This window comes from Pseudophryne corroboree, chromosome 1 (assembly GCF_028390025.1).
Source record: "Pseudophryne corroboree isolate aPseCor3 chromosome 1, aPseCor3.hap2, whole genome shotgun sequence".
In the NCBI taxonomy this organism is placed as follows: Eukaryota; Metazoa; Chordata; class Amphibia; order Anura; family Myobatrachidae; genus Pseudophryne; species Pseudophryne corroboree.
This window is the reverse complement of record NC_086444.1, coordinates 217,281,885-217,297,568: the sequence shown is the minus strand read 5'-3', so window position 1 is coordinate 217,297,568 and position 15,684 is coordinate 217,281,885. Positions and strand designations below refer to the sequence as shown.

Here is a 15,684-nt window from a genome sequence, read left to right as displayed (position 1 = left end):
CTTTAGAGCTGTTTTGTGTCTGACTTGCAATATCAGACTCAATTATATTGGCCGAGTTGTATACTGTATACACTACATTAGAGCTGAAAGTGTCAGAAAAATCTGGTTTGCGGTTGCTAATACATTAGCCAACTTTGTAAAATGCCCGATGTTCACGGCTATAACCACAAACAGCGGACATTTTGCCGTTATCGGCTCCCATTACACCCTAGCCATTATCACCAGCAATCCTATCAAGTAACAAAACATACGAAAGTTGCTGAACAGTCATTGCACTTTAGAAAAACGACTTGTAAACATCATTGCATGGAGAGAAAAAACAAAGACATTATTTTGGAAAACCCACCAGTACATTTTGTAGTTACTATTTTAGGTGAATCTTTATTTTCCATACCCTGATCTAGTACTTGTTCCTCCTCTCTCTTAGGCTGCTGCTGTATATTTCGCTCTTCTTCTAGCTTCATATCTAAAAGCGAAGAAGCGAAGAATAAAATAGATGATCTCATGGCACAGGCAGCAGCTGCGTATTATACACTCCATGATAAAACACCACATAATTTCTTACCCTTGTGGCTACCATGTCCATGTCCCATCATCACCATATCGGGACTAACGGGGACAGGAATATTGGCCAGTTCTGGGATGTGCTGAAATAGTTTAGGGTCTCCTGTCCGCACACATGTCATGTATGAACTGGCATGATCAGCTTCCATGTAATACATTATATAGAGGTTGCACATTTCATCACTTGCAGTGCCCCTGTAACAGAAGAAAAAGGAAGATCAATGAGTGAATGAATATATCCTGGGACGGCACCTAGGAATCTTTTTGTATTTATGGAGTGGAATGCGGTTTTATTCTATAGTGAAGTAAAGAAAAAGGTGAAAAAAGCTAAAGAGTCTGCATGTTCCGTTTTGAAGGGAGCTTTCTGGCCCTCACTGTGCCAGGATGGAGAGGTAACTATAGCCGAATAAATTCAATGCAGGTCTTTAACCAGAGGAAAGGTGACAATAAATAAAAAAGAGTAAGTTAATACTACTACAAAAACAAATATAATATATTCAGGAAATACATATACTAACATATTTTACATAAATATTGCTCCTAATCATCTGACATCTTAAAAGACACCACCACCCAAAATGGGAAGTTTGCCAATCTACAGATGACCGGAGACCGGCTTGGTCCATTGTAACGAGGGTCTACAAATAACATATTTTGGACTAAAGAAAAAGTCTACAAGTTGGTGGATCTTTTTTAATACATATCTTAAATGATAATTCAACCACCATCAATTCTGACAGATGTAGCGTCTTCTATGCGAAAAATGATTACTGCACAGTAACACACTTCTGTATTATATGAGGTATGCAGGCACTAGACTATAAACCAGTGCTCCAGGTCATTAAAACATACAGTATTCTTGTGCAAAAAACAAAACAAAAGAAAAAAAACAACCCCCACCCCACACACACATTTGCAATATTTATGTATTTCATCAGCAACATTGTGTCACAGTGGTTAGCATTGCTATCTTAAACTGTAGTCATGAGTTCAAATTCTAACCAAGTCCTTATCTTTGTGGAATTTGAATATTCTGTGTTTGAGTAGGTTTCATCTCACAATGCAAAAAACATACTGGTAGGTTAATCTAATTTAAAAAATCTATTGGCTAGAGATTGTTTTCAAAATATAGAAACAAAGAAATGTTTATTTTTTTCCTCCAATGTATATGATAAGAATACAAAAAGAAATATACGGGGAAGACTTTTTTGGCTTTGAAAAATCTGCCAGTTGTGTCTCTTCCAGTGATCTCTAGCAGGATTCACTTATTTACCATAGCAACAGTAATGATCTGAGACAGAGGGGAAAAACACAAGGGCTACAGAAAGCCAATTGGTTTCTTCCGTGCGCTGAAAGCAGAGAGCCCCCGAGAGACCACACAAGTCCGTCACCAACCTAAGCACCTGCTGTGAGAGCAGCTCTGCATCATACTGTGTGCATGGAATACCTGTCATTCTAATGACTTCTCTCTGCACACACACACAAGCAGACAAACACACACTGCTCAGCAACCCAACCACAGTCACAGGAGATGAACTTCCGGCACCTTGCTTTGGAATAACTATTTAAATGCCATTGATTTTCTGTTTCTGGTATGCAGGCAGAAGAATGTTTTTAAGCAAATAAAGAGGTTTGGGAAGAAAATAATACAATGGAAAAAATAAAATTTTAAACCTACCGGTAAATCTTTTTCTCTTAGTCCGTAGAGGATGCTGGGGACTCCGTAAGGACCATGGGGATAGACGGGCTCCGCAGGAGACATGGGCACTTTAAGAAAGACTTTAGGTATGGGTGTGCACTGGCTCCTCCCTCTATGCCCCTCCTCTAGACCTCAGTTAGAGAAACTGTGCCCAGAGGAGACGGACAGTACGAGGAAAAGATTTTTGTTAATCCAAGGGCAAGATTCATACCAGCCACACCAATCACACCGTATAACTTGTGATATACTAACCAGTTAACAGTTTGAAAACAACATAGCATCAGTCCAAGACCGATGAAAACTATAACATAACCCTTATGTAAGCAAAACTATATACAAGTCTTGCAGAAGTAGTCCGCACTTGGGACGGGCGCCCAGCATCCTCTACGGACTATAAGAAAAAGATTTACCGGTAGGTTTAAAATCTTATTTTCTCTAATGTCCTAGAGGATGCTGGGGACTCCGTAAGGACCATGGGGATTATACCAAAGCTCCCAAACGAGCGGGAGAGTGCGGATGACTCTGCAGCACCGATTGAGCAAACAGGAGGTCCTCCTCAGCCAGGGTATCAAACTTGTAGAACTTTGCAAAGGTGTTTGAACCCGACCAAGTAGCAGCTCGGCACAGCTGTACGAGACCCCTCGGACAGCAGCCCAAGAAGAGCCCACCTTGCTTGTGGAATGGGCCTTGACCGATTTTGGTAACGGCAATCCAGCCGTGGAATGAGCCTGCTGAATCGTGTTACAGATCCAGCGAGCAATAGTCTGCTTTGAAGCAGGGGCGCCAACCTTGTTGGCCGCATATAGGACAAACAGTGCTTCTGTTTTCCTGACTCTAGCCGTTCTGGCCACATAAATATTCAAATCCCTGACTACATCAAGGGACTCGGAATCCTCCAAGTCGCGCGTAGCCACAGGCACCACAATAGGTTGGTTCATATGAAGAGATGACACCACCTCAGGCAAGAATTGAGGGCGGGTCCGCAATTCCGCTCTATGCATATGGAAAACTAGATAGGGGCTTTTATGAGACAAAGCCGCCAATTCCGATACTCGCCTAGCTGAAGCCAAGGCTAACAACATAACCACTTTCCAAGTGATATATTTCAACTCCACCGTTTTAAGTGGTTCAAACCAGTGTGACTTAAGGACACTCAACACCACGTTAAGGTACCAAGGTGCCACCGGAGGTACAAAAGGAGGCTGAATATGCAGCACTCCCTTTACAAAAGTCTGTACTTCTGGGAGAGAAGCCAATTCCTTTTGAAAGAAAATGGATAAGGCCGAAATCTGAACCTTAATGGAGCCTAATTTTAGGCCCAAATTCACTCCAGTTTGTAGGAAGTGAAGGAAACGTCCCAGATGGAATTCTTCCGGAGTAGCATTCCTGGCCTCACACCAAACAACATATTTTCGCCATATACGGTGATAATGTTCAGCTGTCACGTCCTTCCTAGCCTTTATCAGAGTAGGAATGACCTCATCCGGAATGCCCTTTTCCGCTAGGATCCGGCGTTCAACCGCCATGCCGTCAAACGCAGTCGCGGTAAGTCTTGGAACAGACAGGGCCCCTGTTGCAACAGGTCCTGCCGTAGAGGAAGAGGCCGTGGATCTTCTGTGAGCATTTCCAGTAGATCCGGATACCAGGTCCTTCGTGGCCAATCTGGAACAATGAGAATTGTCTGTACTCCTCTTTTCCTTATTATACTCAACACCTTTGGGATGAGAGGAAGAGGAAGAAACACATAAACTGACTGGAACACCCACGGTGTCACTAGGGCGTCTACAGCTACCGCCTGAGGGTCTTTTTATCTGGCGCAATACCTCTGCAGCTTTTTGTTGAGGCGGGATGCCATCATGTCTATCTGGGGCAGTCCCCACTGACTTGCAATCTGTGCGCAGACTTCCTGATGAAGTCCCCACTCTCCTGGATGCAGGTCGTGTCTGCTGAGGAAGTCTGCTTCCCAGTTGTCCACTCCAGGAATGAACACTGCTGACAGTGCGCTTACATGATTTTCCGCCCAGCGAAGAATCCTGACGGCTTCCGCCATTGCCACTCTGCTCCTTGTGCCGCCCTGGCGGTTTACATGAGCCACTGCGGTAATGTTGTCTGACTGGATCAGAACTGGTCGGTCGCGCAGTAAGGTCTCCGCTTGACGTAGGGCGTTGTATATGGCCCTCAGTTCCAGGATGTTGATGTGAAGACAAGTCTCTTGACTTGACCAAAGACCTTGGAAGTTTCTTCCCTGAGTGACTGCTCCCCAACCTCAGAGGCTCGCATCCGTGGTCACCAGGATCCAGTCCTGAATGCCGAACCTGCGGCCCTATAGAAGGTTAGCACTCTGCAACCACCACAGGAGAGATACCCTGGCTCTGGGGGACAGGGTGATCAACCGATGCATTTGTAGATGTGACCCGGACCACTTGTCCAATAGGTCCCATTGGAAAGTCCTCGCATGGAACCTGCCGAAGGGAATGGCTTCGTATGACGCCACTATCTTTCCCAGGACTCGAGTGCAGTGGTGCACTGACACCTGGTTTGGCTTCAATAAGTTCTTGACTAGAGTCATGAGTTCCTGAGCTTTTTCTATTGGAAGATAAACCTTTTTCTGGTCTGTATCCAGAATCAAGCCCAAGAAAGTCAGACGAGTCGTAGGAACCAACTGCGACTTCGGGATATTGAGAATCCAGCCGTGTTGCTGTAACACCTTCAGTGAAAGTGACACGCTGTTCAGTAACTGCTCTCTTGATCTCGCTTTTATGAGAAGATCGTCCAAGTACGGGATAATTGTGACACCTTGCTTGCGCAGGAGCACCATCATTTCCGCCATTACCTTGGTGAAAATCCTCGGAGCCGTGGAAAGCCCAAACGGCAACGTCTGAAATTGGTAATGACAATCCTGTACCGCAAATCTCAGGTACGCCTGATGAAGTGGATAAATGGGAACATGAAGGTATGCATCCTTTATGTCCAGAGATACCATAAAATCCCCCACTTCCAGGCTGGCGATGACCCCTCTGAGCGATTCCATCTTGAACTTGAACCCCTTCAGGTATAGGTTCAGGGATTTTAAATTTAAAATGGGTCTGACCGAACCGTCCGGTTTCGGGACCACAAATAGGGTTGAGTAATATCTCCTCCCTTGTTGAAGCAGGGGAACCTTGACCACCACCTGTTGAAGATACAATTTGTGAGTTGCATTTAACACTATCTCCCTTTCCGGGTGAGAAGCTGGTAGGGCCAATTTGAAAAACCGGCGAGGAGGCACCTCTTCGAATTCCAGCTTGTAATCCTGGGAAACAATTTCTATTGCCCAGGGATCCACCTGTGAGTGAACCCAGATGTGGCTGAAAACTCGAAGCCGTGCCCCCACTGGGGCGGACTCCTGTAGCGGAGCCCCAGCGTCATGCGGTGGATTTTGTAGAGGCCGGGAAGGACTTCTGTTCCTGGGAACTAGCTGTGTTGTGCAGCTTTTTTCCTCTGCTCTTACCTCTGGCAAGAAAGGACGCACCTCGTACTTTCTTGTTTCTTTGTGATCGAAAGGACTGCATTTGATAATGTGGCGCTATCTTAGGCTGTGAGGGAATATAAGGTAGAAAATTTGATTTACCAGCTGTAGCTGTGGAGACCAGGTCCGAGAGACCTTCCCCAACAATTCCTCACCCCTGTAAGGTAAAACCTCCATATGCCTCTTTGAGTCGGCATCCTCTAGGACGTAAGAGAAATACATTTTTACAAAAGTCCAGAGGAGATCTCCTACCCTTGACAGCTCACTGTTTCTGCCTAGAATAAAGGCATGGCAGGAGAACAGACTCGTTGATGGGACAGTACAGGTCATGGTCAGATTGGGTGTATTGTAAGGGTCATAAAACACTTGCCTATAGGTAGACACAAAATGAAGGGAGACAAGTCACTGTAGCTAAACTTATTTCATCACAGGCGTTACAGCTACAGATCTGGATGGAAAGCTTGGGAAATAGCCTTACGCATTTGGGGCCATCGTGATACGTAAATATTAGTACATGTGTGTGAAAATATATGTACGTGTGCTTCTACTAATGAAGAGGTTATAGGACTCTTTAGAGGATTCTCCATGTCTGATGTAAGAGATGTGCTGATCATTATGACCTTCCATGACAACAATAACTTATTGCTAAAGAAAGCCAAACAACCAAAATCTAATAGTCTTACTTTTCACACAATGGGGCTGATGCAGAGGTGAATGTAGCATATGTTGCATGTTTTTGCGCTGTACACGCTCTGGAGCCAAGCACACGCAAGTAAGGGTGATGCAGACTCATCACATCTCCATTTATGGGTAAGGAGTGTAAAGGGGTGGAAATGGAGCATTTACACATACTTTGGGGACAATTTCAGGTTGTGCATATGCCAAAGGTTACAAAATGGGTGCCACAGGGCGCTGGCAGGGTTGATTGCAGTGTGGGCTGCGAGCTGCCTTAGACAGGTAATGGGTGCCCATTTCAACAGCTTGCACTGCTTAGTGTATACCTGAAATCCCTGTGCCCTCTTGCGCTTGCCCTCAATTCTACTCCTCCTTCTTGCAGCTTCCTACACACAGCCCCAGCAGAGCTCAGTATCAGTAGTGTCATGTTTCCTTCCCTGCCCACATATGACTCCATTCACCCAACCCATATTTGTCCCATCCTCAGTCTGTGTCTCTGGTCTCCTGTGTATTCGTCGCTCTGTCTCCAACCTAAACGTGTACCTGTCTCCCCACGTGAGCTTCTCTGTCCACCCATGTGCCTCCAATTATTGCCCCAGCTTTTCTTTCAACTGCTTCCACAACCTACAGACCACTTGCACAACACTTTTTCCCCCTTTGTCTTCCAAAACATTCCCCCCTACATGCTGTTTTTATGGGAGGAGGTCAATGTTAAAAAGCTGTGCTGGGCGGCTCTCAATCTGAAGCGACATGTACAAACTGAAGCAGGCATGTCTCCTATCATATAACTGATCATAAGGTTGACAAGTACAATTTTATGATTTTAATAATTCTTATTATTATCACAATAGGAAACTTTTGGCTTAGGTGTGCCGTGAATAAAATGCAGATACTATTGCCTGATGTGTCGAGAAAGTTTGGTAACCACTGGTTTCAGATGACTGTATTGACTGGTTTCAGATGACTGTAATGGTACTGATAAAGAAGATGGTTAAGAAACCAAGCAATTGGGCCAAAAAGTTATATAGAATTCTTTGCACATTGGAGTATATGGGCAGTACGGATGGTGTAATGGTTAGCATTACTGCCTCACAGCACTGAGGTCATGGGTTCGATTCCCACCGTGGCCCAACTGTGTGGAGTTTGTATATTCTCCCCGTACTTGCGTGGGTTTCCTCTGGGTATTCCGGTTTCCTCCCACATTCCAAAAATATACTGGTAGGTTAATTGGATCCCAACAAGAAAATTAACCCTAGCGTGAATGTGTGTGCGTGTACATCTGGTAGGGAATATAGATTGTAAGCTCCACTGGGGCAGGGACTGATGTGAATGGCCAAATATTCTCTGGAAAGCGCTGCGGAATATGTGTGCGCTATATAAATAACTGGTAATAAATAAATAAATAATAAATATGCATTTTTTCCATACATGCAATGTGGTGGCAATTATGGTTGACATGAATTTAATACCTTGTCAGCCCTGTTGTTTTCCTTTAATGCCATCAAGCCATATGCTAGAGTTAGACAATTCAATGACATCACATTCTATGTTGCACTCAATTACATACATCTAAACATTTCAGTAGAAGAATAGAATAGACTATGCACATGTTTATTTTAGGACTGTAGCCACTTACACACGAAGACTAATAGTTTTGTACAAAGCATGACGTACAAATGTAGGCCACATGGGACTGAAATAAAACAGGACTACCACATTGATCCAATTAAATTCCTAATTACATTCCGCTTTACATCAACTGGAAAATTCTTCCAGTCATATTTATATAATCAATCCATGACTGAAACCCTCTAACCCTGATTGTCTATTTTGGAATAGAAGTGCAATGGAATGTCAGAATGTAACTGGGGTGTCTTACGTGTAGCCTCATATCTCACCATCCCTGTGTCTTTCACTTCAGTATGGTTCACTCTGGGGTTATTTTTAAACATTTCATATTCGTGTTAGGAGATTTGATCATTTTAAAAGGTACTTTTGTCCCAGACAGGTTACAAATATAGCATATATTGTTTACTTAATTATAAACAATCCAATCGTTTGGATTTCTCCGAAATTCGTTATGATTGCAATAAAGGGATTCCCCCCTCCAAAGGTAGATATCCACTGTAATAAAAATGGAGTATTTATTATAGAACATTTAATAAATTGGTTCCTTTCCCATGCCTATAAAATGGGAGTTCTGCTCCCATGGTACTTCTTTCTCCAGGGGCATTTTTATTGAGGAAATTAGTCATCCACAATACTTCAGTGATAAAAAACCCCACACATTTTAACATACTGTACTGTAACTGCTGGGCTTTGAAACGTCATAATCTTATTGAAATAAAGTGGTAAAATGATGTAGTGGGCTGCAGGATCCACACTACACTCACCTGTTTCCTGCTCTGACTATTGAGCCCACTTTTACTGAAGCCCAATTTCTGCAACAGACCTCTTCCCAGCCCAGAATACAGTAGTCAAAGGGAAGCGCCTCCCATTATGCAGATACAAGGAGGGGACACATTTACATTTACAAAAGTAAAACCAGTCTTCAACCACAACTACTAACATCCCATCTGTGTGCCCCAAAACAGTGCGCTTCTATCTCCAAATTTATAGAAATTCGTCTCACAGCATCTTGAGATTCCCATGTTTGTATGCTTGGTGGAATATAACAGTGAGTGTCCAGTGTTTCAACATACCCAATATATGTACTGGTTGTCCTGCCTTCACCATTGAAAAGACATCTGGCTGCTAGAATGTCACCCCGATGAACATCAAGTAAATGTTCCACAGGATAAAATGCCTAAGGCAAAAAGAGAAAATCGCAAGTTAGAAATTTGCAATAACTATCCTAAAGAGGCAAAATAATAACTATATAAAATACATATAGCACATACTTATTATTTATTAACAGTTTCTATAGTGCAGCAAATTCCGTTGCACTTTACAATTGGAAACAACAGTGATAAAACAAAACTGGGTAATAACAAACAGCAATAGAGGTAGGAAGGCCCTGCTCGCAAGCTTACATTCTATAAGGAAATAGGCATTGATACACAAGGATAGGTGCTATATATTGCTTGAATGTCCACCAGATTGCAAATGTTCTTGGTGGGCTGTATGATCTGGTCATGCAGCAATGATGAACCAAGGTCAGGAGGAAGGGAAAGTGAAGAAAGAGAAAATATTTTTGGAAATGTGTGGCCTGTACAGTGGGGATGTAATTAAATAGGAAAGTTTATGAAGGTTATGTGAGCAGTTCTGGAATTTGATAAGCTTGGCTGAAGAGGTGGATTTCAGGAAACACTTGAAGGTTTGGAGACTAAAGGAGAGTCTTATTGTTCGTGGTAGGGCATTCCACAAAGTGGGTGCAGCCCGAAGAAAGTCCTGCAATTGTGAAAGGGTATGAGTAATGAGTGTGGATGAGAGATGTAGGGGTAAAATTTACTAAGCTCCCGTGTTTCTGCCAATTCCAACAAAGATCAATATCGGTTAGCATCAGCCGTTTTCATGTCTATTTTCCAGCAAACACACTCGGTAATTTATTAAGCTCCTGTATTTCTATCATTCGTGTTTTCTGATGTTCATGTAATTCGTAATCCAGAGCAGTGTATTACGGAGTAGTTTTGTGAAGAACTGCCGAACATGAAGGCATTAAGCCTGGCCGAATCAGTAAGATCCGTGCAGGGCTTTATTGTGTCAAGTAATGAAACAGTTAACTAAAAAGAATTTAAAAAAATGCATGAGGTTCCCCCTCCTAAGCAAAGCATCCCTGCGCTCGTTGAGACGGTCCTGGTTCTTAAAATACCAGGGGGAAATGGTGTAGGAGTCCCACAGTATTTTAAGAACCAGCACCTGGATCTTCAACTTATCCTGGTTCCAAAAATATGGGGGAAAAGGACATAGTGGTCACCAGTATTTTTTAAAAAAGCACCAGGCTCCACTAGTCAAGAAGATAATGCCACAGCTGGGGGACACATTTATACAGGTCCTGGGGCCATAGCATTACCCCCCAAAACTAGTCAGCCCTGGCCGGGGTTCCCTGTGAGAGTGGGGACCCTCCAAATAAATGAGTCTTCCCCCACCAGGCACCCAAGCGCCAGGGCTGAAGCCCAAGGCTGTTCCCAGCAACCCTGTGTGGTGGGTGCTGGGACGATGGTCATTGTCTAAAAAAAAAAATAGATAAAATATTGTCTCTTACTTGTGGAACTACAGGTCCTAGCAAGCCTCCCCCACACGCTGGTACTTGGAGAACTACAAGCTCCAGCATGCGGGGGCATTAAAGGGCCAAATGATACCTGTAGTTCCACCTGTAAAATAAATATTTCAATAAATACAGGACACGCACACCTTAGACAGCTCGGCTCCATTTACTCCTATGGTGGCAACCGCTTAATTGGGAAAACCAGAAGGGTCAACCCCAATTGACCTTTTGGTTTCACGGGGAAAAAATAAGAATTTACTTACCGATAATTCTGTTTCTCATAGTCCGTAGTGGATGCTGGGAACTCCGTAAGGACCATGGGGAATAGCGGCTCCGCAGGAGACTGGGCACAAAAAGTAAAAGCTTTAGACTAGCTGGTGTGCACTGGCTCCTCCCCCTATGACCCTCCTCCAAGCCTCAGTTAAGATACTGTGCCCGGACGAGCGTACATAATAAGGAAGGATCTTGAATCCCGGGTAAGACTCATACCAGCCACACCAATCACACCGTACAACTCGTGATCTGAACCCAGTTAACAGTATGATAACCGTAGGAGCCTCTGAAAAGATGGCTTCCAACAATAAACAACCCGATTTGTTTGTAACAATAACTATATACAAGTATTGCAGACAATCCGCACTTGGGATGGGCGCCCAGCATCCACTACGGACTATGAGAAACAGAATTATCGGTAAGTAAATTCTTATTTTCTCTGACGTCCTAGTGGATGCTGGGAACTCCGTAAGGACCATGGGGATTATACCAAAGCTCCCAAACGGGCGGGAGAGTGCGGATGACTCTGCAGCACCGAATGAGAGAACTCCAGGTCCTCCTCAGCCAGGGTATCAAATTTGTAGAATTTAGCAAACGTGTTTGCCCCTGACCAAGTAGCTGCTCGGCAAAGTTGTAAAGCCGAGACCCCTCGGGCAGCCGCCCAAGATGAGCCCACCTTCCTTGTGGAATGGGCTTTTACAGATTTTGGCTGTGGCAGGCCTGCCACAGAATGTGCAAGTTGAATTGTACTACAAATCCAACGAGCAATCGTCTGCTTAGAAGCAGGAGCACCCAGCTTGTTGGGTGCATACAGTATAAACAGCGAGTCAGATTTTCTGACTCCAGCCGTCCTGGAAACATATTTTCAGGGCCCTTACTACGTCCAGCAACTTGGAGTCCTCCAAGTCCCTAGTAGCCACAGGTACCACAATAGGTTGATACATGTGAAACGCTGAAACCACCTTAGGGAGAAATTGAGGACGAGTCCTCAATTCCGCCCTATCCGAATGAAATATCAGGTAAGGGCTTTTATAGGATAAAGCCGCCAATTCTGATACGCGCCTGGCTGAAGCCAGGGCCAACAGCATTACCACTTTCCATGTGAGATATTTCAAATCCACTGTGGCAAGTGGTTCAAACCAATGTGATTTTAGGAACCCTAAAACTACATTGAGATCCCAAGGTGCCACTGGAGGCACAAAAGGAGGCTGTATATGCAGTACCCCTTTGACAAACGTCTGAACTTCAGGCACTGAAGCCAGTTCTTTCTGGAAGAAGATCGACAGGGCCGAAATTTGAACCTTAATGGATCCTAATTTTAGGCCCATAGACAATCCTGCTTGCAGGAAATGTAGGAAACGACCCAGTTGAAATTCCTCCGTAGGGGCCTTCTTGGCCTCACACCACGCAACATATTTTCGCCAAATGCGATGATAATGTTTTGCAGTTACATCCTTCCTGGCCTTGATCAGGGTAGGGATGACTTCATCTGGAATGCCTTTTTCCTTCAGGATCCGGCGTTCAACCGCCATGCCGTCAAACGCAGCAGCGGTAAGTCTTGGAACAGACAAGGTCCCTGCTGGAGCAGGTCCTTCCTTAGAGGTAGAGGCCACGGGTCCTCCGTGAGCATCTCTTGCAGCTCCGGGTACCAAGTTCTTCTTGGCCAATCCGGAGCCACGAGTATCGTTCTTACTCCTCTCCTTCTTATGATTCTCAGTACTTTTGGTATGAGAGGAAGAGGAGGGAACACATATACCGACTGGAACACCCACGGAGTTACCAGAGCGTCCACCGCTATTGCCTGAGGGTCCCTTGACCTGGCGCAATATCTGTCCAGTTTCTTGTTGAGACGGGACGCCATCATGTCCACCTTTGGTTTTTCCCAACGGTTTACAATCACTTGGAAGACTTCTGGATGAAGTCCCCACTCCCCCGGGTGGAGGTCGTGTCTGCTGAGGAAGTCTGCTTCCCAGTTGTCCACTCCCGGAATGAACACTGCTGACAGTGCTATCACATGATTTTCCGCCCAGCGGAGAATCCTTGCAGCTTCTGCCATTGCCCTCCTGCTTCTTGTGCCGCCCTGTCTGTTTACGTGGGCGACAGCCGTGATGTTGTCCGACTGGATCAATACCGGTTGACCCTGAAGCAGAGGCCTTGCTTGACTTAGGGCATTGTAAATGGCCCTTAGCTCTAGGATATTTATGTGAAGAGACGTTTCCATGCTTGACCACAAGCCCTGGAAATTTCTTCCCTGTGTGACTGCTCCCCAGCCTCTCAGGCTGGCATCCGTGGTTACCAGCATCCAATCCTGAATGCCGAATCTGCGACCCTCTAGAAGATGAGCCTTCTGTAACCACCACAGGAGAGATACCCTTGTCCTTGGAGATAGGGTTATCCGCTGATGCATCTGAAGATGCGATCCGGACCATTTGTCCAGCAGATCCCACTGAAAAGTTCTTGCATGGAATCTTCCGAATGGAATCGCTTCGTAAGAAGCCACCATTTTTCCCAGGACTCTCGTGCACTGATGCACTGACACTTGTCCTGGTTTTAGGAGGTTCCTGACTAGCTCGGATAACTCCCTGGCCTTCTCCTCCGGGAGAAACACCTTTTTCTGGACTGTGTCCAGAATCATCCCTAGGAACAGTAGACGTGTTGTTGGAATCAGCTGTGATTTTGGGATATTTAGAATCCACCCGTGCTGACGTAGCACTACCTGAGATAGTGCTACTCCGACCTCTAACTGTTCCCTGGACCTTGCCCTTATCAGGAGATCGTCCAAGTAAGGGATAATTAATACGCCTTTTCTTCGAAGAAGAATCATCATTTCGGCCATTACCTTGGTAAAGACCCGTGGTGCCGTGGACAATCCAAACGGCAGCGTCTGAAACTGATAATGACAGTTTTGTATCACAAACCTGAGGTACCCTTGGTGAGAAGGGTAGATTGGGACATGGAGATAAGCATCCTTGATGTCTAGAGATACCATATAGTCCCCTTCTTCCAGGTTCGCTATCACTGCTCTGAGTGACTCCATCTTGAATTTGAACCTTTTTATGTAAGTGTTCAAAGATTTTAGATTTAAAATTGGTCTCACCGAGCCGTCCAGCTTCGGTACCACAAACAGCGTGGAATAATACCCCTTTCCCTGTTGTAGGAGGGGTACCTTGATTATCACCTGCTGGGAATACAGCTTGTGAATAGCTTCCAATACTGCCTCCCTGTCGGAGGGAGAGGTTGGTAGAGCAGACTTCAGGAACCGGCGAGGGGGAGACGTCTCGAATTCCAATTTGTACCCCTGTGATACTACCTGCAGGATCCAGGGGTCCACTTGCGAGTGAGCCCACTGCGCGCTGAAATTCTTGAGACGGCCCCCCACCGTGCCCGAGTCTGCTTGCAGAGCCCCAGCGTCATGCTGAGGACTTGGCAGAAGCGGGGGAGGGCTTCTGCTCCTGGGAAGAGGCTGCATGGTGCAGTCTTTTTCCCCTTCCTCTGCCCCGGGGCAGGAACGAGCGGCCTTTTTCCCTCTTGCCCTTATAGGGACGAAAGGACTGGGTTTGAAAAGACGGTGTCTTTTTCTGCTGAGAGGTGACCTGGGGTAAAAAGGTGGATTTTCCAGCCGTTGCTGTGGCCACCAGGTCCGATAGACCGACCCCAAATAACTCCTCCCCTTTATACGGCAATACTTCCATATGTCGTTTGGAATCCGCATCACCTGACCACTGTCGCGTCCATAACGTTCTTCTGGCAGAAATGGACATCGCACTTACTCTAGATGCCAGGGTGCAAATATCCCTCTGTGCATCTCGCATATATAGTAATGCATCCTTTAAATGCTCTATAGTTAATAATATTATCAATATTTTCAGTCAGGGAATACGACCAAGCCACTCCAGCGCTGCACATCCAGGCTGAGGCGATCGCTGGTCGCAGTATAACACCGGTATGTGTGTATATACCTTTTAAGATATTTTCCAGCCTTCTATCAGCTGGTTCTTTTACCCTGTTTCTGTAGTGCAGGACTGCAGGGGAGAGTCAGGGAGCCGTCCTTCCAGCGGAGCTGTGAAAGAAAATGGCGCTTGTGTGCTGAGGAGAAAGGCTCCGCCCCCTTCACGGCGGCCTTTTCTCCCGCTTTTTTCAGGAAACTGGCAGGGGATAAATGCATCCATATAGCCCAGGAGCTATATGTGATGCATTTTTTTTAGCCATATAAGGTTTTTATATCGTTTTTATTGCGTCTCAGGGCGCTCCCCCCCAGCGCCCTGCACCCTCAGTGACCAAAGTGTGAAGTGTGCTGAGAGCAATGGCGCACAGCTGCAGTGCTGTGCGCTACCTTATTTGAAGACAGGAACGTCTTCTGCCGCCGCTTTCTCCGGACCTCTTCGCTCTTCTGGCTCTGTAAGGGGGCCAGCGGCGCGGCTCCGGGACCCATCCAGGCTGAACCTGTGATCGTCCCTCTGGAGCTAATGTCCAGTAGCCAAGAAGCCCAATCCACTCTGCAGTCAGGTGAGTTCGCTTCTTCTCCCCTTAGTCCCACGATGCAGTGAGCCTGTTGCCAGCAGGACTCACTGAAAATAAAAAACCTATTTAAACTTTTACTTCTAAGCAGCTCAGGAGAGCCACCTAGCTTGCACCCTTCTCGTTCGGGCACAAAAATCTAACTGAGGCTTGGAGGAGGGTCATAGGAGGAGGAGCCAGTGCACACCAGCTAGTCTAAAGCTTTTACTTTTTGTGCCCAGTCTCCTGCGGAGCCGCTAT

The 15,684-nt window shown here is 45.6% G+C and overlaps 1 protein-coding gene across 6 annotated transcripts in view; it reads right to left on the bottom strand.

Moving 5' to 3' along the window:
- Positions 1 to 15,684, bottom strand: part of PAM (peptidylglycine alpha-amidating monooxygenase) — a 265,389-nt gene that overhangs the window by 113,482 nt on the left and 136,223 nt on the right. For all 6 annotated transcript variants that reach the window (XM_063964075.1, XM_063964076.1, XM_063964074.1 and 3 more), the window contains 3 exons: positions 9,149 to 9,252; positions 566 to 759; positions 395 to 466 (listed from right to left, as the gene is read on the bottom strand). In XM_063964075.1, the coding sequence (XP_063820145.1) occupies positions 395 to 466; positions 566 to 759; positions 9,149 to 9,252 (370 nt within the window). The remainder of the gene's footprint in view (positions 1 to 394; positions 467 to 565; positions 760 to 9,148; positions 9,253 to 15,684) is intronic.